The sequence below is a fragment of the Thermobia domestica genome, chromosome 1 (assembly GCF_964235325.1).
Source record: "Thermobia domestica chromosome 1, izTheDome1.hap1.1, whole genome shotgun sequence".
Lineage (NCBI taxonomy): Eukaryota > Metazoa > Arthropoda > Insecta > Zygentoma > Lepismatidae > Thermobia > Thermobia domestica.
In genome coordinates, this window is record NC_137454.1 from 25,830,129 (window position 1) to 25,855,958 (window position 25,830).

The 25,830-nt window shown below is 36.8% G+C and overlaps 1 protein-coding gene across 4 annotated transcripts in view; it reads right to left on the reverse strand.

Moving 5' to 3' along the window:
* Positions 1–5,304: 5,304 nt before the first annotated feature.
* Positions 5,305–25,830, reverse strand: part of LOC145683840 (choline/ethanolamine transporter flvcr2a-like) — an 87,276-nt gene continuing 66,750 nt past the window's right edge. For all 4 annotated transcript variants that reach the window (XM_081755438.1, XM_081755462.1, XM_081755446.1 and 1 more), the window contains exon 8: positions 5,305–5,651. In XM_081755438.1, the coding sequence (XP_081611564.1) occupies positions 5,345–5,651 (307 nt within the window). In that variant the 3' untranslated portion in view covers positions 5,305–5,344. The remainder of the gene's footprint in view (positions 5,652–25,830) is intronic.

A 25,830-nucleotide genomic window follows, 5' to 3' on the forward strand; every position in this document is an offset into this window, starting at 1 on the left:
AGACGAAAAACCTTGTCAATATGTCACAACATTCCCCTGTTGAAACCAATGTCTCACCGGAAGTTTGACAATAGTGTGTCACTATCTCATTGATTCACACCAAACGTCAGTTTGGCTGCTGCGTGTTATAATATTATAATGCCAATATTCTTAATGGAACTGACCGCAGAGTTTGTATTCATGAACTTAAAAGAATGGCACACTCGTAATAGGAAGGAGGAGGATTGGTGGAAATTTGACTAGTTTCGTTTGATTAATGTTTTACGCCAATTTTCAGCCCTAACACTGTTCGAGACGTAGACATACATCGAAATAGCACTAACTCCAACCAGGAATAAAATCCGAGTCGTCTTTACTCAAGGTGCGTGCTCTAAATACTGTACATAAGTCCAAGAAAGCTCAAAATAGAACTCGTGCTTCATGACCTCATTCCAATGAACAATGTAGAGGAAAGCGATGGCTCAGTGGTAAAGTATATCGCAAGGTGTCCCTGGTTCGCTCTTGGTAAAATGTGGGAAATTTTTCATTTTCTCATACACAGTACTATTCCACCTATTCTGCCATAATCATTCATTTGTATTTATCATCCATTTCCTTTTGGCTAGACCATATGGTCGTAACGATCAAATACATGTTACACCTTCTAACGATCAATGAACGTCGTTGTCAAATATACCCATTTCCTATGTTAACCAATATTCACGAAGATGTTTACGTCGGTTTGTAGTGTGAACATGGGATCTGATATTGCAATCAAGGATGTTATAAAATAGAGGATCTGCCCTTGCAACAAAATCTTGAAGCCATACGCCATAGTTTTGCCACCCCTACTCTGCCCACTCCACCCAATAACATCGCAATGTTTTGAGCCAACAATCATGGCGGAAACGAAAGTAGCCAATCAGACAGTGGTGAAAGCGAGAGTAGCCAATCAGACTTGCCGATGCTCAGTTGTTTTTTGGCTTAATTAATTTAATAGGATGAAGATACATATAGGCAGATCCTCTATTTTATAACATCCTTGATTGCAATCGTCGAGTCTGTTAAGCACGAAAGGTGCTGCCCAAAGACACCCAATCATTCTTCAAAATAATTCTGGTCATATGATAGTATACAGCTGAAATTACCTTCACTCAAATGGCAACTTTGTATTTGGACTAATAGTGGCCCCGATATGATATTTTACTAGAAGCAGCCATCAAGACTGAACAACTATATTTTTGTCTTGAATTATAGCTCACACTGTATGTGATGAGTCATAAAGAATTGACAACTTGGAAGTTGAAATATCAATACTTTCTTCATCTTCCGTATTCCAACTGATTATCGCCCAGTAAGGAGAGTCATTATACGGGAAGGCAATATTGTGGTGCCAAATGTTAAATGAATTGTACGTTATATTATATATGTATAATCAGAAAAATAAAACTGTGAACAAGACATTACATTTAATTGAGTAAATTATTAAACTGTGTTACAGTTTTGAAATCGTGAGAAAACTTCATCAGATTTGTTTTCTATTTAACTGAATGACAATTCACACAAAGCTAAAATATTGATTTTTAAGTTATATATATCAGTCTTAAGTTAGTAGAAGTTACAGAAATGGTGAATTATTTTCTGTAAGATAGTCAATTTGTAATGATTTAAATGACTTGTCGATGTCGCAGGTAGTGAAAATAATACTAAGATATTTGACTACCTAAGAAATTTTAGAAATATCAATCAAAATTTCTAGATTAATTAATTATTTGGAATTTAATTTCCTTTTAAAGGTGAGGAATAGGAAAGCAGGAAAATAGAACAGGTGAGTTGTTTTCGATACCTGTCGAGTATTATTAGTGATTATAATGAAATGTGAACGTGAAATAAAAGCAAGGATAGGAATAGCGGAAGTAGCGTTCAGGAGGAAGGAAAGGCTATTTTGTGGATTCTTGAATAGAGTTGAGAAAAAAAAAAGATTTATAAAATGTTTCGTGTGGAGTAGGGTCGATGTTACACATTTGGAAAATAAAGGAAATAAGTAGAATCATGGAAGTAATTCAATTTAAGTAATGTTCGAATAATTTAAGTTAATTGTTCTAAGTTACGTGGTTATTTTGTACACTTTATGATTAGTCCAGTGGAGGGGTAAAAGTGGATCTGGAAAGGTAGGGGGACACATGAGGTCACGTCGTCCCCCGTTCCTATCTTTGCCCATTGCAAGGATGTTACAAAATATAGGATCTGCCCTTACAACAAATTCTTGAAGCCATACGTCACAGTTTCGCCACCCCTACTCTGCCAACTCCGCCCAATAAGATCGCAATGTTTTGAGTCAACAATCATGGCGGAAATGTAAGTAGCCAATCAGGCGATGGCGGAAACGAGAGTAGCCAATTAGACGTGCCGATGCTCGGTTGTTTTTGGGATTCGTTGATTTAATAGGATAAAGATACATATGGGCAAATCCTCTATTTTATAACATCCTTGGCCCATTGTAATTTTTTTAGAAAGTGGGAGGACGCTAAAGATATTTTCTGGAAGTGGGAGGACGGCGCCCTGCACTTTTACCCCTGGTCCAGTGAAATCTTTACGTTCAATTTAGATTATTATGATATTAAATCAAAGCAAGTTGTTTTCCTGAACAAAAGCCAGACATTTATATTAATTACTTTCTAAGCTATAACAATTTTCATTTTGTACTTTATATGCATAAACTATGTTCGTAGATCCTTGCTGTTCTCCAACAGGATTCTTTACACTTCTTACAATGGTTAGATGCTATACCAGACACAGGCTGAATTTCACACTCAGGATTTTTCGCATGGATATATTTCAACTAATTCAGTTCAATTTCATTTAGACCAAATAAATTGAAACTGCGTATTTTCTTTTCCATTGTCTGTATGTACGGCGAGCAAGTAAGGGTATCATAAATATTAAACCCATCACTTTAATGTTTAACATTGATTAATACGAATATACAGCGTGGTCCGGAGTGGGCGTACCCCTAGCTGGTCTTTTCTGACGGTTTAAGGTTTCACCCATATTTGTTTGGTAGCATTGCCTGGCATTGTCTGGCAACACGTGTGATACAGCAGGATGGAGCACCAGCGCACTTCGCGATTCACGTACGCAATTACCTGAATCAGACCTTTCTTGGCCGTTGGATTGGAAGAGGTTGTGCATCTTCACCAGCTCCCTTTGCCTGGCCTCCAAGAAGTCCCGATCTGATGACACCAGACAATGCTCTCTGGGGTTTCATAAAGCAACAAGTAAGAAACACTCGATATCACACAACGCAGGAATTACAAACAGCTGTGGAACACGCGTTCAACCTCGTGACTCCGGAGTATCTCCGCAAAACATATGCGAGAACTTGGCGCAGAATTCAGCTGTGTTACAACATGGATGGTGATCATATCGATGTTTATGACTCTTAAGACTTCAAGGTAACTGTGTACAGACATTCTACCATAACTAACACTATACTGTTGAAACTAAAGGGGGTACGCCCACTTCTGGACCACCCAGTATAACCAAGGACTCTGAGAGACTACTATTTTTCAGTGTCTGTTCAATAATTTTGAGTCATCATTGCGCGAAAAAAATAACGAAAGTGAGTTGTACTGTATCCATAGTAATAAAGGTTTTAGATAGTTAAGTATTTTCCGAATCATTAGTTTTCAGAGGTATAATATTGTTCGAAGAATCAGTAATAACTACACAAGATTTCAAAAATAGATTCGTAATTTATTAATTATAATATAAATACATTTGAAACATCTTAATATTTCATAACACAATGAACGGGGTAAATGTAAAAATATGTTTTTATATAATAACTTTGTTTTAATATGTTAGGCATTATTCGGACACACATTCACACACAGTACATTACTGACTACTATGGCATGTTAAAGCGCTTAAAACAAAATGAAAATTAAAACTAAGTGATCTTGGCTTGGTAAAAGATGAGGAAGGGAGGGGAAATAGTGTACTCTTACGCGCTTCAGAGGAACTAGCTGCACGTTCCTGAAAGTCTGTAACAAACCACGCACAGAAATATAAATTAATAGTTTTTAAAATTACTATTGTCACTCTTTAGTTATTCAATACCGTATTTTACAGATCCAAGTGGCACAGATCATTTTGCCTCAGTGTTGGGGAACAGTGAATTCTTTTGGAAAATTATTGCATCAACGTTGAACTAACATCTGTGCTACTCAGGGAGCAAGTTTACCTAAACCACTGACATTTCCTCTGTTGGTTAACTATGGCTTCCTACACCATAAAAATCCTATTGTAGTCACTATGGCTTCCTAGCATAAAAGTTACATTGCAGCCAGTATGGCTTCCTACACCATAAAAATTTCACGAGTCGCCATTGCTGCCAGTTTGCTCAGGTGCATACGTTCTTGGTGAAATAGTAATGTAACAAATGAATAGTACGCACAGTTGGAGCCACTAGATACCTACTTTACCAGCAAACCAACGCAAGTTCGCACGATTCATTGGTACAATCATAAAAGATGGCAGAAAACTTCGGGTTTTCTGTATGGATTGTACTAGAAACATGTGAAAATAAGTATTAGTTTCAAACTTCCATGTCATCCTTCAACTTCTGTGCTGTCTGTGTGTTCTGCCCGAAGACAGGTTCTAGCCAACTTACCTTAACATGGCTAGGTGGACCATTTAGCCAGTTCGGCAAAGACAGAGTGACCATTTCTTCTCACCCGTGGCTCAAAAAGTGAGTTTGGCAAACTAAACGGCGTGACAAACATCTTGGCATTTGAAAGCGGCGCTCCAAGTTCCCTTTAAATCCTGCTATCAAATGAGGGGGCAGCCGTATTGCCACGTTTATTTTGCACACATCCACGTCTATCCCCTGCCACCTGATCGCGCTGTAGTTTGTCTGCTTACCCATAGCCACACCCCTTTACCACTTGGCAACGTCACGCCAGAGCTTGCGTTTCATTCGTTTAGCTGAAATGCCAAGATGTTTGTCACAGGCCTTAGTAATTACGACAAGCGAATGCAACGACACTCATGAGATTATTGGCCAATACGTTGACGTTGTTCAAGAAACAATGTGTTACTTCTTGGTTTAAAAAAAGCGGGGAGTTACTGAATTAAGACTATAGAATTCCGATCTTGAAAGCTAGAAATATTGGAGCTGAAATTCAATGTTCTGATTACGTATCACGAGATGAACATGATCCCATAGGCTAGTCATAGCCCTTCCCAGGATGTAGCCACAGGGAATTAAGTTGCAGTCACGACAGTCGTATCAAAACTAAAAGGTCCATATCATAACACATACACTTTGTGTAAAAATAAATAAAATTTTAAAAAAAGATAATTAATATTTCTCTACTTTTGGTGTTTCTTTTTCCTTTTCTTGTTTTTCATTTTGTGCTGCCAACCGCCGAAGATCTGACGAAATGAAAAACGTAAGCAAAGTTCCTACAGCGAGTGCAACGACACTCGTGAGATTATTGGCCAACACGCTGACGTTGTTCAACAACCAACCACCAAGAACCACCAAAAGGATTCCAAACACCTGGGCAGCCATGTTGAGAAGACCAGACACACTTCCTTCAGGTTCAGGATACGTCACCTCCATCCCGAATTCGAACCCCACCGACAGGTATCCAGTCATAAAGAATCTAAAAGAATGGAAAAGACATGAAATGCGATGGAAGTGATAGCCTATTGATAGCAAATATTCTTTCATATTGATACAACAGACTGTATCCAAATACCATGTTGTTCATATTGTAATAGTATTACATGTAAAATTTAGGTACAAGAATGAAAACAGAGAAAATACACTGATATACGTGCATTAATCGCACGTACACTCATATCCAAAATTATTGTCGCATATTTATAACTGTTTTCTTGTAAGAATATAATTTGATAATGATTTTGCAGGGTACTTTTAATACTGATACTATGTGATTAATCGGGAAAAATTACATTTGTGTTAAATTTCATAGGGAAAGAATTAGAAATACGAAAATTAGAATGAGTAAAACAAAATGTTGCTAAATGGACAAGAAAGTTTTATTTTCGTTTTATTGTTCTTATTTACTGCTCTTTTGACATGAAATTTGCCACATATATGTTTTTGCCGATTACACACATACTAACATTATAAGAAATACCGGGCGAATTCCTTATCAAATTATAGATACTCCTACAACAACATATTTATATCTAGACATGCGACAATAATTTTGGACATGAGTGTATATTAATTGAACTATAACAAGTAAACTGTTAGAAGGGTTGGGAATCTTCCCACTGTTCGCAACCAGAGGAGGCGATTGGACGTTAAAAGTGGGAGGGGCAAAACATGATCTGAATATATGTGTATCAATGTTAATTTACCTGGTTCATGCTAACACTCTTTGACGAAAGGTTGTATAACTAATAGGATACTATCTTTTTCAGTTAAAATACCGTATATCGTATTTCATATTTTATTAAGTACATTGACAAGAGCAGCGGAAGCAGGTACTAGCCCTTTGTATTGTTAAACAACGAAAGTGTAAGAGGTTTGATTTCTTGCTCATGAACATCTTAAAATTCTGTCTGGAAAATTGTGTGATGTTATTTAATAACAAATTTGCAAAACAAATAAATAGAAAAGATAATATTAATCACAGTAATGAATAATGAGGCTTGTTTTGCAAAAGTTACATTGAAACCGGCGAATAATGAACAACTTATTTTTAATTCCACACATGCTATTAAACGTATGTTATTAGTCTTAAAAAGACAGTAAATACTACGAGCGTATGCTACGGCATTTAAAGAAAGACTTTTGTAGATTTCCGAAACATGTTCGTTGCGATTAGGTGCAGTTTTCACTTTCTTGGAATACATCTAAACTCAACAATACTTAGAGAATCACTCCAGTTATACGAAATAATTCTGAAACCTAGAATTATGTTGAATTCACTAAATTTAATTTTATATACACACTAGTACACCCCTAACCCTTTCCGGCACCTGGTTTTTTGGGCTATTTTTTATGCTTTCAGTCAAGCAGCTACTGCATCGTCACTATTATTCTAGGATCATGGTTCATACCTCATTCTCTTCAGAATGGAGCTGACTTTCAAATGATACCACTTGCATGCTCATACCATATACCAGGAGCGGGAAAAATTATGTCAAAGGGAAAATTTCCGAGGGAAATTTTTTCTCGCACTTTGGGCCCCTCTGGAGCGGCCCTATGTGAACGTAGCCATATAAAAAATCTGATAAATAGTACTTGGTATACTGAATGTGTGTGCCAAATTTCAAGTTTCTATCTTAAATACCAAGGGCGGGAGAAATTTTATCAGGAATTCCCACCATGCCTCCAAATTACCGTAAAACACCATGATCTCAGGTAAAAAATTTCCTGAGACATCCCTAATTACCCTAGGGTCATGTTGCGCCCATCATTCTCTTCAGCTTAGAACTGCCTTTCAGGCGGTATGACTCACGTGTCTCCATCATGTATCTAAGGCGGGAAAATGAGGAAAAACGGGATTTTTGGGTCTAAATATACTTTTTTTCAACTTTTATCCCCCCATGGACCCCCCTGTTTTAACGCAGATATCTGAAAAAAATTTGGTAAATACTACTCGGTGGGCTGAATGTTTATGCACAATTCCAATTTTCCAGGTGCAAAAAAAGTAAGCCCGCCAAAAAAAAATATACCGACAATGTCCCATATTCCCGTATACAGAGGGAAATTTTTAAACATTCCCTGAGACATCCTTAATTACCCTAGGGTCATGTTTCGCCCATCATTCTCTTCAGAATAGAACTGCCTTTCAGGCAATACCATTCACTTATCCCCATCATGTATCTAAGGCGGGAAAATCCCGTGAAATGGATTTTTTGGTAAAAATTTCCCTTTTTCAAGGTTTAGCCCCTCTGTACCCCCTGTTTTAACGCAGAAATCTGAAAAAAAAATCTGGTAGATACTACTCGGTGAACTGAATGTTTGTGCACAATTTCAACCTTCTACGTGCAAAAATAAGCCCGCAAAAAATAATACCGAAAATGTCCAAAATTCCCCTATACAGAAGTATATTTTGGTGAAAGTTCCTTGACACTTCCCTAATTACCCTAGGGCCATGTGTCGCATATCATTCCCTTCAGAATAGAACTGCCTTTCAGGCGGTACCATTCACTTGTCTCCATCATGTATCTAAGGCGGGAAAATGAGGGAAAACGGGGTTTTGGGGTAAAAATATCCCTTCTTTCAAATTTTTGACTCTCTGGATCCCCCCCTCCTGTTTTAACGCAGAAATCTGAAAAAAATCTGGTAAATACTACCCGGTGGATTGCATGTTTGTGCAAAATTTCAATCTTCTACGTGCAAAAATAAGCCCGCCAAAAATACTTTACATAACCCTCCCGCAAAAAGTATTACACGAAAATATAAATTTTAGACTTATGACGTCATCACCTCCTATGTCTCGACGCAGGAAGATGTGAAACCATACGTAATATCTTCTACAATGCCTCTGGACTTGAAAAACAAAAGAAAAAAACGGACGAAAAAACTCAAATAGGAGAGTTATAACGCAATGTACCATGAAACACCCCGTATGGTACAAATTGTACCGTAAGATCCCCAAAGGGCTAAACACACCACTTCACTAGTATATTACACTGCAAAACAATGGAAAAGGTAGAAGTTGTTTCTTATTACTCTCTTTTTATTCAATATTCGTTACTATTAGAAAAAAGGAACATACATTTTAGGAAGTGTCAATTTTTATGCAATTAAAGAATAACTTGTGAAAGACATTTTTTTTTTACGAAATGTCATCTCAGTTTCAAAGCGGCTGAATAACATTGTAAGTAAGAAATGAAAGTACGCTGCAATTATTGCGCTCCAATAGGTTAAATTTTGGACCATTTTCCGTGGCAATTAAAACTCAATTCCTGTAGCTTTCTTAACACCCGAGAAGAGAAATAACCAAAACGTACTCTCGCAACGGCAAATATATGGCATCATTCTTTTCTATGAACCAGTTATATATACAATAACTTCACATTTTCAAATGAAACTATATTTGTCAATGGGTCACTTCAGAAAAGTGGGGGGCAACTGCCCCCCGTTGCCCCCTAAACGCTGCTCATGTTCGCAACAATACTAAACTTAGGAAAGTTTTGTTTTGTTCCCAACCTTCACCTCAAAAGGACGTCCAATGAATATAGAAAACATTTTTGCAATGGACATTGTAAATTTCCTACGACATGCACATGAAAATAACATTTTTTGAACAAAGTAGACATCTCTTTACATCTTGTCATGCAGGGGGATCCAGGACGGACTTCTGGGGGGGGTTGTAATACTGCTACTTAGAGCTACTTTTAAGAGCTCCAAACTCTGGGATGGGTTTAATTTATTTTAAAAAATCTTTCCTCTTATGGGGGGCGATGCCCCGATCGCCCCCCCTGGATCCACCACTGTTGTGATGTTAGAGTAGCTTCCATAACTTTTGCAAAAATACAATAAGAAAAAATAATGGAATTTTAAGTGCCTGATTGAATGAAATCTCTCAAGAGTGAAAATATCCAACTGTTCCGCCATCATTACCTTATAAAATTAACACTTCTGTAATTAGCGGTTGTTTAGAGGTAAAATAGCCATGTGACATAAAAGGTAAGGAAGGTAATAGAAATACCACTTTCGTTTATACCTCCCGTACTTTATCGATGAAAACAAAAACACTAGTTTGATATATCAGATATTTGAGATACCAGAGTTTTCTATATTGAGTGGCAAATACTAACCTGGATAACCAGCATATGCAATGGCGTAGCTACAATGGAGCAAGTGGAGCAGTTGCTCCAGGGCGCAAGCGTGAAAATGTACGGAAAATTGTTCCTTATATAGCGTACCTTTGTTTGTAAACATTTCAAAAGGTACGCTATGACTATTAGCCGCTAATTGGCAACAGCCGATACCGGGAGCGGATCCAGGTATTTTTGAGGGAGGCGCATGTCTAAAAAATGAACTTAAGACATTTTTCGATACTTGGTTCGCTAACTAAAAATGTTGTCTGCAGTTCTTCATAATACGTATATATCTCCGCCCTTCTGGAGACGACATCCAAGAAAGCCGTGTTGTTTAACACGAGATAATCCAGGATTACCATGAACTGAACCATCTTTTTATTATTGTATTATTTTATTTTATGATTATCGTTATTTTTTATTAAATTGGATTAAGTACAGTAAACCATTTTTAATTTAATTTCCTATGAACGATAATTTAGGGAAAAGATAAGTAAGAACTTTAGTTTTTTTAAATAAAAATAACATATATATATATATATATACAGTGAAACCTGTCAACTTGGCCACCTCTCTAAGTTGGCCACCTGCTTATCTTGGTCTAGTTCGTCTTGAACCTGCATTTTCCCATAAGACATTCGTTACTTACTACTCTATAAGTTGGCCACCTGTCTATCTTGGAAGTTGGCCACACTGAAGCAATGTTTACCCTATGATGATAATGATAAATTTACCTGCGTATCTTTGCCACGCAAAATACAGTTTTGTTATTTTTTAACTCTTTCGAATTCCCATATGAGAGGCAGATGTTCTGTATTTGTGACTGGACACAGAGAAGCATAGATTCGCACGATTTGTTCTTGGAGGTCAATGGCCAGAACACTACCCTCATAAAGGGGTGGTGAAGGAAGATGTGAATAAGGAAAAGCACGTACAGGAATTCAGGAAATGGTTGTACGTATTTGTTTACCCTGTCTGTTTTGGTAAAACCATTAGCTATATCAACTCCTCTCATCAGTGGGGAGCCTTAGTAATTCCGCAAAATTCTCAAGGTTAAAACTAACCATCTCAATTGCCAACTATTGACACCTGTCGGCTTGTGAAAAGATAGCGAAGTTTTTGAGATATGAATACCCTCAAGAATTTTTCAAAACATCTTTTGCTCCGAGGGAAACACTTCTAGCTCATTAACAAGAGGTAGTTAACTACAATATTAGAATGTGCATATCTGCCAAAAAAAAAAAATAAATAAATAAATAAATAAATAAAACAAATACGTCTAGAATGAACCACCATTCAGTAACAACTGAAAAGAAGTCATATAAATTGCATATGAAATTCTCTATTTATAACAGCTTTTCTTGTTTTCAATCTGAATAACTCAGTGTGCTACAATATCAATTTCAATAAACTGCGTACATACGCAACTACTTCATGGTTGTGTTATTGGGTTTTCAATCCGAATAATCCAATGTACCAGACTAGTTTTCAGGAAGAGAAATATATGCACATATATTAAACATACTATAGTAATATTTTCTAGTACTGTATATTTTTATGATTACTCTATATACATTATTTATAAGTAGCTGTCGTGCCACTGCTTAATAAAATTTTACAATCAAGTAATGCTAGAAATCCTATTCTAAAAATACACAAATCATACTTATTTTCTGTAAGTTGGCCACCTGTCTAAGTTGGCCACTTTTCGATGGAACCGATGGTGGCCAATATAGACAGGTTTCACTGTATATAACGCAACAGTTGACATGCGTGGGCCAGGGGGCGGGTATGAGTACATCGATGATCCTGGGCGCAGTAAAACTAGTTACGCCACTGAGCGTCACATTGGAAGAAAATTGTTTGAATCAGTATAATTTAATGCATTATCAAGATGTACTGGAAAATGTATTTATAAGCCTACAGGATCAATTAGTAATGAGGTCATACAAAATGTATGCTTACATTATTTAATTTGATGGAAAGTCAACGATGAAAATTCAATGTAATTGTGGTATTTACTTTATTTCATTCTTTCTAACTGGTCGTTGGTCACAGCACTGGCACTGAAAAGTCGATTATTCAGCTGTGAAACATTGGCATAAGAATGTGTCGGGATTTGTAGGCGCTCAATAATGTGTCGTCAGTAAAAGAAGGTTGGTAACCACCCCCATACAATGTAACGCTTATCTGCAGCTAGACCACTACTGCACAAAAAAAAAGGGAACTGAATGTGTATTTTCAATACAATTTGAACCCCCCTGTATTATCCTTATTTAAAAACAATAAAGCAACCCATTAGTACGTAAAGTAAAGGAATATTTCGACATTTAAAATTTATTAAAAATTAAAAAATCATAGCAAGGTCCATTTGACCACTATTGCACCCAGATCCACAATTTAAGTGATAAAAGCAAAAAAGTAGTAACTATTGTACACCTTGTCTCAAAAAGGTTGAGCGCATTCTTTATTGGTGTTTTGAGGCAAAAATTTTCTAAGTCCAGCTTCGGGTATCTTCGGGAAAAAGTAAGCCAGGTTCGAACCTCCAAGCCAGCCTTTGCAATCGGGAAAAAGTTTGCAGATTTGTTTTTCTTCTTTTAAATATAATAAGACTTGTTACCAAGTGTTTAAAAAAGCAACATTGATTGAAATACTTAATGATACAATATTTCGAAACTTTTTTTTTTTTAATGTCAGCACATGCTTGTTTGTCATTTAGCTCTCCATACGTAATGGAACATTAAATACGTTAAATAATCTTTCCATATGTAAAAGAATGCTCAAAGTTAAGAAATAGAACATAATTATCGCCTGAGTACTAAAATAAAAGTCAAAGTAGAACAGAAACAGCGTTTGTAATGGATATGAATGTCATAATTATCTTGAGATCCGTTATACATCGCTAGAAGCATAGTTCTAGAAGTCCTTGCGTTAGCTCATTGGTAAGCTGTCGGATTTCTAATCTTAAGGTTGAGAGTTCGAATCCCGTCTAGGTTAGTCCTTTTTTTAAATTATATTTTCCGCAATGCATGAAAAATTATATAAAATAATTACATTAGAATACATAAGTTGTGTATATATAACATAATCATTGCAGAACATAGTAATTATTATGTTTAAAATATAACATCTGAGATAATTTTCACAGTAGGTCGGTATTATATATGAGGATGTAAATACAACTTAAGAAACTCGTTCAATAGCAATAAATAAGTTATGTAGTGTATTTATTTGCATCTATTTGTCATACAGATGTAACTTCTCAATATTCTCATTACAGCATGTCATTTACATTCGTGAAATACAATATATTCCTACGAATATAGAAAGTGTATAAACAGAGTATCCAAAGTCGTATCCTCCTTCAAGACACATAACTTTTCCCGATCCCCTTAACGTCACGGGAAGAAACACAAACTCTCTTTAGAACGGAATGTCGTTACTTAGAGTCTCATTCGAATACGTTGAATATGCTTTTGTGTATTCATCTCTCTCTCTCTCTCTCTCTCTCTCTCTCTCTCTCTCTCTCTCTCTCTCTCTCTCTCTCTCTTTCGCTTTGTTTATGTATGTGTGTGTGTGTGTGTTGCGGAATATCCCAAGTTGAATACAACATTTGCCAAGTATATGAGCATCATTGTCATCGAATACCAGAAATTGAAAGTCGTGTTTCTTCAGGTTGGGTTTGCGTGTTCATGTTAGCTCACTGGTAGAGTACGGACTTGACAATAAAGAGGTCTTGAGTTCAAAGCCTACAGCTAATAATCATTCTTTTGTTAGTAGGATTGCACAGAAATCGGATACAAGGAGTGGTTTATTTCTAGAAATATTTTCAGAAGCGTTTAGGTAGCCCTGAAAAGGGCTGTTTTCGGTAGTTAAGGCGGGGACATTAATATTGTGTCCAAGACCCTTCTGAATTTATTACACGCTCCATTCTTCTGGGCATGGAATCTATTACATGGGTGACAAATCTATCTCCTTCCCCTACCTCCAGCCATGCTTCGGAAACAAGATGCCACAGGTCATCCTGAGTTCTTGGTGGATCTGCCTCAGGCCAACTTTCCCTTAGAGTACGCTTCACTTCTGCCCACATATTTTCCATGAGATTGAGGTCTGCTCCACGAGCGGCCAGTCGATTAAATCAATCTCAGGATGCCCTGCGAACCATTCCTGAATCACACGGGAAGTATGTATTGGCGACTGGTATTGCTGGAACTGAATTACACCATCAGGCTGAAATACTCGTACAGATAGCACCATGATATTACTGATAATGTCTAAGTACTGAGCATTGTCCAGATGTCCTTCAATTCTATGAAGCTGTCCTGCTCCGCGACTGGAAATCCAACCCCAACATAAAATAGATACATGGCCACTGCGATTGCAAGCAGCCACATATCCATGGTCATATCGGGTGACTCTCGGACGATACACAAAACGGCGTCCCTCCTTTGATGTTGTGAATATGGATTCATCTGAGAAAACTACGTTTTCCCAATTGAGACCCACATTCGCCTGTGCAAACGCGAGACGGTAAATTTTGTGGTCGTCTGAGAGTTTTTCCTTCACGGCAGCAACACGGCTACGTAACCTAGCATGACGAAGCCTTCGCAGAGCTGTATGCTTTCTACCAGGAAAGAGAGAAACTTTCCTTAGCTGTCTAGACGTCCTTAGTGGGTCTAACCGGGCTTCGTTTACTAATCTCGCATCTTGGGCTTCGGTTGACACATGCGGACGACCAGGAGATCGTAAATTATCAGTCTGACCTGTAGCACCATATTTCCGAATCCATAGCCTTCCTGTAGAGGCCGGGTCACCTACTCGCCTGCTAGCTGCAGTTGCAGAATAACCTTCCAACTCCCATAAAGTAATTACTGCTGTACGTCTATCCATAGTTACCAATGTTCTGAGCTGTGAGAAGGAAGCAATAGGTAAAAGCTAGTACCTGACGTGTGATTGGTTACTTGCACGACACGCCTATTGTGGGGAACAGCGTTGCCAGATCTAGCATAATGATGCTAGATCTAGCATAATTTGCATGTCTAGCATCTTGCTTTTAGCATCCTGCCCAAATCTAGCACAATTTCAGCAAGTTTATCAGAAAGCCGTAAAACCTGGAGATGAGAAAGAAGTTGGTCGTGGGAAGAAAAAGAACGGCAGAAATGTATCCTCTTCCATTGATTCATACAGTCGGTAAACCATACAGGCAGTCTTATTTTCCGAAGTAAGTTCGAAACGTCTTTGGGATTTTTTGTGGCTCCACCCAGGGTTTTCTAATCCTTTAACTCCGAGGCATGGGCGGAGCCATGGGGGCCATTCTCCCCCCAACTTTTTGACAACTTCGCCATCTTTATTTCTGACTTCATGATCATATTTATTCCTGAAATGACAGCTCCGAGACCGACCAAAAATCTGCCGCCCCCCCCCCTAGCAGACGATTCCCAACTCCCCTTATGCTGCGAAGTAATTTTCTTTCAAAATATGTAAACAAAAACTTTGCATTCATTTATACGATATATACGCCATTGAGTCTGGCAACGACTGCATTAATTTAGCTGAGTTAAAATTTTGGTGCGTGAAGTATTGCATTCTTGCTCTCTGTGTATTTTAAGTTACGTTATCGTATCTCAACTTCGTTTTTTTAAACTCCTGAATTAGTAATTATGAGGATCTAGCATAATTTGACCGAATCTAGCATAAGTTCGATCAGGTTTTGGAATAATTCCGAGCTGTGAGTCTGGCAACGCTGGTGGGGAACGACTTGGTCAACGACTCGCGAAAGAAATCTGAAAATGGTGTGCCGTAATAATAATATCAAAAACAGTTTTTATAAAGGAATATTAATACATACGAAAAGCTGTTTAAAGAATGAATTGTTATACTGACTTTACACGTATAAAAACATATACCAAACAGATTGAGCGATATGATGATAGCTGTTTTGAGACAAACTCTTTCGAAGTCCAACTTCGGGTATCTTCGGAAAACAGTAAACTAAAGCTGCTGGTTCGAACCTCCAAAGCCAACCTTAGTAATCGGGAAACGATGTACAGATATGTTTTTCCTTCTGTTAAATATAATAAGACATGTTGAAATGGTATTAAGTGTAGAAAAAAGTAACATTGAAATACTTAATGATACAATATTTCGAGACTATGTATTCACACTCTCGTTTCGTCATTGTGATTTCCATACGGAAAAGAGCATTTATGTATGAGCTCAGTTATATTTCAGAAGCAGCTTCCGAAAAGCGGTCATGTTAGCTCAGTGGTACACCACCGAGCGTTTAAATCGTGAGTTCGATACCCGTTCAGGTGAAATTCTTTTATGATATTCTACTTTCCTCAATGCATGAAAATTATGTAAAATAGTTACATTACAATTCATCAGTTGTATATATCAGTTGAATATATATATTCATATCATCAGTTGTATATATCAATTGAATATATATATTCATATCATTTCACGACATAAGTAATTCTTATCTTTAAAATATAACATCTGAGGTATTGACAGAACGTCGGTGTGTTATGTGTGAATATTGAATACAAATTTTAAAAAATCGTGTAATAGCAATAAATAAGTTATGTAATGTATTTATTTGCAGCTACTTTCATCACAGATAACTTCTCAATATTCGCATTACAGCATTTAGGTAGAGCATATAGAAAATCGGATCGTGGTCCAAGACAAAAAACTAGCTAGCCCCAAACTGTCACGTAAGAAATTCGCGAATCGCAAAAGTAAAGTGAAGAGATTGAGAGCGGTAATTCCTTAATCGCTCTCTCTCAACTCTCTCTTATCTGCATTTATACACATAAAAGTGTATGTATGTATGTTCCAACATAACTCATGTATGCCTAGGGCAGGGTTTCTCAACCTGGGAGTCGCGGCCCCTAGGGGATCGCGAAGATAGGCGGAAGAGATAAATATAGTTAGAATCTAATACCAGAAATTATTTTTAAATATTATTTTTAATTTTGTTCTGATAGGCATACTTTTGTTTTTTATACACACTGTAAAGAACAATAAAAAATAAGTCTACTGAACATTTTCAAAGGGTGTAGAATTCGTGTTACTATTCGGTTCAAAGTCTTGTCGTCGCGAATTCTGTCGAGAAATTTGAAGCTTAAAATATACAAAACGATAATCATGCCTGTTGTTCTGTATGGTTGCGAAACATGGTCGCTTACTTTGAGGGAAGAACATAGACTGAAAGTATTTGAGAACAAGATCCTTAGACGAATATTCGGACCCAAGAGGAACGGGAATGGGGAATGGCGGAAACTTCATAACGAGGAACTACATAATTTATACGGTTTACCCAACATTGTTAGGGTCGTCAAGTCTAGAAGGCTTAGGTGGACAGGTCATGTAGCTAGAATGGAAGAAAGTAGAAACGCTTTCAAAATCTTGACTGGAAGACCAATCGGAAAACGACCATTAGGAAGACCTAGGCGCAGATGGGAGGACAATATTAAGATGGACTTCGCTGAGATACGAATACAAAGTAGAAACTGGATCCAATTGGCTAAGGATAGAAGTCAGTGTAGAGCTTTTGTGAACGCGGCATTGAACCTCCGGGTTCCATAGGCCATAGAGTTAGTTAGTTAGTAGAGTTGTTTAAAAATGAATTTAAATCAAAGAGGTATGATATAAAACTAATGAGAACTGTATATAGAAATACTAGAAAAATACACATGCAACAAAACCTGCACATTGAAATACAATTAAAATTAAAACCTAATGAGACACCTAAGCATGGTGTAATTTCACTAGTTCAGCAATGTCCGGTTCAATCTTCATGACGAACATTATCAAGCCACTTTCAACTGATAAGCGATTTCTTATCTTTGTTTTAATGTTTACCATAAAAAACACACTTTCGCACAAGTACGATATAGCAAATGGAATTATTACTTTTAAAGCAGCAATCCCCAGACCAGGATATTCTTCTCTCCTCATCAGGCAGAACTTGTCCAAGTCTTCGTTACAAAAAAACAGTTGCAAAGACTTGTCGCATGATCATTCTATTATTTGGTAGAGAAGTTGTGGGCTTAGATCGGATACGTTAATGGCCTCTTCAATGAAGGAGTTTAACATCCATCTTGAACCAGCACCTTCGTCGTTGGGAATATTGATATTACAGTTACTGTATCCACTGTCAGTGCCGGGCGCCGAAAAAAGGGGCCACACATTTCGGAGGAAGTGTGTTACTCATGTTAGGAAAGTGCATGTGCACATGGGTAAAATAGAAGGAAAAAACTAATAAAATGTGCTCAAAATTAAGGAAAGGTAGGGTTTATTTTGAAAATGTTATTGAGCTTCGTGCCAACCATGGTGGCGCTTCGTAGCTAGTCTGTCGACGTCACTCATATATACGGTGACATCGTACTATACTCTCGCCCCGGGCGCTGATTTTCCATGGCACTGTTCACTATAAACAAAAAAATGGATTCTACTATTATAGAAATAGGCATGTTAAAAATCCCACACAAGCTTATTATAAAACAAATTATAAAAGGGTCGCTGGCAAGAGCGTGTGATAAAAGGGGATCGTGATAGGAATTAGATTGAGAACCACTGGCCTAGAGTAATTTTAACCACATTTCTTATAGTTTCGAAAAGAGTGCTGTCGGGTTACCTATGGTGAATGGGAGGGGGATACATATAAAAGATTGGTAGAAAATGATCGATATTAGATTCATAGTTTTCGGGGTCGCTTAGATAAATAGTGAGACTTTCAATTTCGCTTAACTCCGATTAAGCTCTCATTAGTAGGGATGGGCACGAACGACTTTTCTTTGAAACTCGACTCGACTCGAAACAGACATCTTTGAGGTCTACTCTTGGACTCGGCGCGAAAAATATCTTCCAACTCGACTCGGATTAGAGTCAAGTCGAACCAAAACGAGCAAAATCCTGTGTGTAGTCCTACCTGGACAATACATAGACAATAATTATTCTATCATCAATTATACTACTATTACTACAAATAATAATAATAATAATAATAATAATAATAATAATAATAATAATAATAATAATAATAATAATAATAATAATAATAATAATAATAATAATAATAATAATAACAATAATAATAATAATAATAATAATAATAATAATAATAATAATTATTATTATTATTATTATTATTATTATTATTATTATTATTATTATTATTATTATTATTATTATTATTATTATTATTATTATTATTATTATTATTATTATTATGACAACACCGTGTACAAACATGAACAATAGATGGTTAGTAAAGGAATACTAAAAGCTAGTTGACTGCCGACGTCGGTAGTCATGAACTCTACAAGGCAAAGACATCGTTCATCACTCTAAGCTGTAAGCGTCGGTGGACTACAGATGGTCAACTATTGACCTCTCGCCAGAAATTGGTGGCCCCGCAGCGACAATCCGTGGTGGCCCAAGTTTCATTTTGAAAACTTTACTACCAGCAGCAGAGACGCGATGAAACGCCAACGAACCACAAAATTACTCTCCCAAAATATGTCAAAATGCCTATATGTGTGATTTGTTTATATTTAGGTGAATCAAAAAACACAAAACAAATACCCGGGGTGGACGCAAACTATCAATATTACGATTACTAGGCACGTGTTCTTCTGACTTCCCCACGGAAACGATCATAAAAAGCTTGGTTGTTGAAGGATAAATCATTGACGTCTTAATTTAGCCAATCAGACAAACCCCTACATCTCGAGTTCTAGAAGGTGATACCGTGAACCGTTTCAGATTTATTGCTTCCTGGTGGAGTACTATCCATGAGCAAAATTTGAGCATAATAGCCGACATGCATCTTCGGTGCCTCTTATCTTTAGTACAATTTTAACCAGAGATGGTGTGGGTCAATGAAAATTTGATCCACGACCCACCATGACCCACTATCACCCACCACCCAAATGCCCCATTGGCCCACTCTGATCTATCAACCATCGTGATCCACTCTGGCCCACCACCAACTATGAACCACTCTGAACCATTGTGACCAACTCCGACCCACCAAAACCCATCGACATCAACTCTGACCGATGGCCCACGTCCTCCTCTCCATTGGCTAAAGAGGTTACACTTGTAATAAAACAAGACTGTGAAATTATCACTTATCGGAGTTTGAATTTCTACCGTTAATGGCTCAAGCACCTCTCTGTTACAATACTGGTGGGTCTGACCTTTACGATATATAATGGCAAAGTGTTTCTCATCTTCCAAATTAAAATGAATTTAAATTTATCATATATAATTATTTCTTTGTTGCCTTACAGACACATTTCAGTAGAAAATAGGGTGAAATTTGAAAGTTTCAAATCAAGGAAAAGTAGACCAACGTAAAAAAAACAGAGAGAGAGAGAGAGAGAGAGAGAGAGAGAGAGAGAAACTAATTTTCTATATAATTAAGCATGCCGTACTAATTGAAAATGCCCATGTAATTAAGTTTAGAATACAAATTTTATGGCCATTTTTCTCTAACTTTATGGCTTGATTGCCTTATGCTCGGAACGCTCCATATATTAAACACCAGCTTCAGCAATTATAAATAGAAAGCAGTGGGTATAAAATTCAAAAAGAACTTTAATTTGCATTACTCAATCTGTTTCTCAACTAATATCAATCGTTTTCGATTATTTTTACAAATCAACCCACTACCAATTTCCAATATATAGAAAATGCACCCCCGTCCCCCCGCTCATAAAAGATAATTTAAAAAAATGCCAGGACATATTCTCTTTATTTTTAATAAAGAGTTATATGCTGAATTTCAGCTCTCAGTTGAACGGCTTGTGAGATACTCAATTTTTCGCTCATGTGGTTCGGATTCCACGTTAATCAGTAGGTCCACGTCTCATATAGCCTCGCTGCTGAAAGGGACGCTAAACTCAACTCAACTCAACTCAATTTTTCGCAAAAATTCGGACTTCTACTCCCCCTAAGGATATGTATTATAATGAAAGTGACACGCGTATGATAACTTCCCAGTTGGGATTGGAGCCTGATTATATACCAAACGTCAATTTATTTGACTTTGCAATTTGACCGTGATGATTACGCAGACATAGTTACTTTCAATTTTTTATGATACATATCCTTATTTCATATGTTACAGATGATTCAAAAATACTTTTTCAAGCAGTTAGCTCCTCTAGAATCTCACAGGCTGCATCCCAAAATCCAACTCCTACTATCCTATGACAATCCAAAAGTGACTGAACTGTTTTTATTAGGAGCAAATGACAAAAGAAAAATGGAGATCTTGAAAGTAAAATGTAGAAAAGCTCGGTGCCCCCAATAACTACATATTTCTCCGCCCCTTCATCCCGAACTTAAAAATAAAACTTAATTCGAATATGGTTAATTAGTGAATTTATTACAGTTAAATTCCACTCACTACATGCTACAGCTACAACTATGTAACAAAAAATAACAACTGTGAAACATATTCTGAATTACTATTAGATTTCTTACGCTATTATTAAACATATTAGAATAGTAAAAGAGGATTGTTCGTGAAATAGTATATTTTCTCTTGATTTATAACTTTTTCATACGGAAAAAAATAAAATATTATTCAAGTTTTAAACTTTGCACTCTGCAAATATGTTGCCCTCTAGGCAATGGGACTAATGTGAAATGTGGACTATTGTGGACTAATGGGAAATGCTGCACTGTTAGCGGCGCTGAAAACTTACGATTCGATTCTAATATCGAATGATTTCGATATCTTTATGTCGCTACGTAACCACCCTGGGTGCTAATGGTAGCTTAGTTGGACTTGAATTGAAAGTAGAAACATTCACCTAAGCGACCACGAAACTATGGATTCGATACTAATATCGACCCGTTTCTAGCATTTTTTATATGTATCCCGACAGTACTCTTTTTCCAGACTGTAAGAAATATAGTTAAAATTGCTCTAGATATATCAGAATTATGTTGAAATACACACATAAATCCACTTTTATATTCTGTATAAATAGAGAGTGAGCGAGCGAGCGAGCGAGAGAGAGCGACTGAAGGCATCACCATTTCCACATTGCAAAAGCATATATCAGGAATTGAATTGAAAATCTATGTAAAGACTTTCTGCTGTGGCATGCTTCATAAGGACAATTCCAGTCTGCTCACGTGACCTTTGGGGTTCATGAATTTTTTTGTGAGCGTTCCGACTTTGGATTCTCTGTTTATACCTTCTGTTTATGCATCGAATAACTTTTCAAGAACATAAATGACATTCTGTATTATGAATGTTGAGAATTACCCTCTATATGACAAATAGCTGCAAATAAATACACTACATGATTTATTTATTGCTATTGAACGAGTTTCTTAAGTTGTATTTACATCCTCATATATAATACCGACCTACTGTGAAAATTATCTCAGATGTTATATTTTAAACATAATAATTACTATGTTCTGCAATGATTATGTTATATATACACAACTTATGTATTCTAATGTAATTATTTTATATAATTTTTCATGCATTGCGGAAAATATAATTTAAAAAAAAGGGTTAACCTAAACCGGATTCGAACTCTCAACCTTATGATTTGAAATCCGACAGCTTACCAATGAGCTAGCCCAAGGACTTCTAGAACTATGCTTCTAGCGATGTATAACGGATCTCAAGATAATTATGACATTCATATCCATTACAAACGCTGTTTCTGTTCTACTTTGACTTTTTTTTTAGTACTCAGGCGATAATTATGTTCTATTTCTTAACTTTGAGCATTCTTTTACATATGGAAAGATTCTTTAATGTATTTAAATGTTCCATTACGTATGGAGAGCTAAATGGCAAACAAGCATGTGCTGACATTAAAAAAAAAAAAGTTTCGAAATATTGTATCATTAAGTATTTCAATCAATGTTGCTTTTTTAAACACTTGGTAACAAGTCTTATTATATTTAAAAGAAGAAAAACACATCTGCAAACTTTTTCCCGATTGCAAAGGCTGGCTTGGAGGTTCGAACCTGGCTTACTTTTTCCCGAAGATACCCGAAGCTGGACTTAGAAAATTATTGCCTCAAAACACCAGTAAAGAATGCGCTCAACCTTTTTGAGACAAGGTGTACATATAACTAAATTTCTATCGTTACTTGCTTTCAGTATACCAGTTTACTAATCTTAGTAAACCAAGTATGATCATCATACTTCGTGACCTAGCGTGTACCTTATATGTACAGGGTTTACGCTGTGCTAGTTTTTTTTTTTTTTTTTCAACACAATGCCAGAAGAAATAATATTTTGTTCCAATATTTATCAACGCAAGAGTATATTTGCATTTGCACAATAACGTGAAAGTGCTCTTAACCCTAATTTCAACAATAATAATAATAATAATAATAATAATAATAATAATAATAATAATAATAATAATAATAATAATAATAATAATAATAATAATAATAATAATAACACTTGAAGTACGCATGTATTTAAAGTTGTTTTCAATACCAAAATTGCGTATGAGACATGGATTTGCATTTTAATGTGGAAATTGAAGCAAATATACAGGGTGTATCAAAATGTACTTTACAACTTTGAAAACTCATTCTGTGGCGTATTTACGATTTTGTTTCGGGGGGCTTTGCTAACTTTCGGGGGGGAGGGGTCTTTGCCTGGAAATGTAAAAATTCTGCAAGATATGTCATTTACTTTACTATACTTAGTAAGATTTCAGGGTCCTTAAGCCCGGAAGCCCCCCTAAATACGCCACTGCTCATATTGATTTATTCATTTATCTTTCAGACGTGGTTTTGGTGCCATTTTGTAGCAAAATACATCATGATTTGACTCACGTAGTATACTAGTTCAGAAACAAGCCACCACAAGCGCTAGCGGCAGTTGCAGCAAAGATGGCTGACTTTACTGGTCCAGGTAAATGGATCGGCCGAGGTGGGCCAATTGCATGGCCCAAAACATTTACCGGACCTGACACCTCTTGATTTCTTCTTTTGTGGGGTTCATCAAGGATACCGTGCTTGTTCCACCCTTACCGGCTTCTGTATCAGAGCTCACAGCTAGGATCTACTTCGCAATTGAACAAGTCTCACTCGATACGCAGCAGCGGTTTTGGCATGAAATCGACTTCAGACGGGATGTGTGCTGCATCACTAACGGCAGGGGCGGATCCAGAGGGAGGGCGATCGCCCCCCCCCCCTCCCAGAAGAGGAAACTTTCTTATTTTATACATACAAATAAAACTCATCCCAAAGTTTGGAGCCCTTAAAAATAGCAGTGTGACAACCCACCGTCCCCGCCAGAAGTCGGTCCTGGATCCGCCCCTGACTAATGGAAGCCATATTGAACCTCTTTAGGTACAAGATTAAAAAAATAAAGTATTTTGGTCCAAATTGCACAAAAACCATGTCTGTAAGCTAAGCTAAATAAATCAATATTGCCCATGATTAAACAAATTCATAATCTAAAGCAGCGAAGTTAACTATATACTGAAAATTATACCGAAAAGAATCGGCCAGGCTCAGTTTGTAAAGCGTTGGCTTTGTATTCAGAAAATTGTGGATTCGATTCCTGAGACCAGACACTGAGCATTTCCATGGCAATAACTAATTCACACCACAAATCACTAAAAGGCATTTTAAAAATTCAAATTTGATTCAAATGTACTGGTAGTTATTGGTGCACCCCACCGTCAGAAAATTCTGAATCCGGCCCTGGCTATCCTTATTCCTTAGCTTTACGTCCCATTATTATTATTATTATTATTATTATTATTATTATTATTATTATTATTGAAGATGATGGTGATGAAGATTGAAGACGATGAAATACAAGATTATGTTCTTTCGTTTTCTGTAATATGAGAGAGAAGATAATTCTACCATTTTTTTTTTTTCTTAAAATTCTGATTAAATTTTGAAAGAGTGATTTATGATACTTTTCTATTCTTTACTTCAGCGTTCTATTCCGTACACCAGATGGGAGCACTTGTCTCTTTGCTTGACAATTCAGCTACTATCATCTAGCGGGTTTCTTAAGAACTTCTAGATTCTCATACAGAGAACGACAAAAATACGATACCGTACCATAAGTAAAAAATGGCTACTTCCGTTCCACAGTTAGGGTATGTGATTTGTGGTTCCAATCTTCGCAAAATTTTGCAGATAGCAACACAATGCAAAAAGCTGGAACAAGTGTGTGCTATATAGGCGCGCATCCAGATTTTTTTGTTGGGGGGCCAAGCTTTGAGGAGGGGATCCAATCATAGGCGTCTCTGGCGGGGGATCGCGTCCCCCCCAACATTTTGAAGTACAAAATATTCAATATTTCATTCTAATTTAATTTATTTACTAACGATAGAATAACAAATAAATAAATAAATAATAATTATTATATTTATTTGGAATATATTATTCAGGCTGTGGAACGATTATATCCGAGTTCTTGATATACCTTAGGGGATCCGTGAAGGTAAGCAGAAAGGTAACAAATGGAATCGAAGATAATAAATAGGTTGGGCTAGGTAGCACCATTTTAATCACTTTCTTCGATGTCTCCCCCAAATTTTACATGCCAGAGACGCCAGTGGATCCAATACTACAAGCAGGGCCGTGCCGTGGGGGGACGAGCGGGGAGACGGCCCCGGGCGCCGAAGTAAGGGAGGGCAAATATTTCGGGAGAAAAAAGGAAAGAAGATAGGAAAAATTGCTTGGAATATAAACCACTGATTGGAAAAAGGGAATAAGTACAATTTTTTTGCGATTTTAACCTGAGATAGCAGATGTGTTCCTTTGAGATAGTTACATCGTTGAGTAGAAAATAGGAATGTTTGGGCAACTCTATATGACCAATGTAGAAGACAAAATATCTCGCTGATTAGAAAAAGGAAATAACTACGTTTCTTATTACATTCTTCCAATCACTATAGGATACCACCACAACTGTGAGACTGTGTGTATGTAGACAACCATTAGAGCCCTCTGCTGACGTTACGATACTTCGCATTGTCTAAGCATTGCACAATC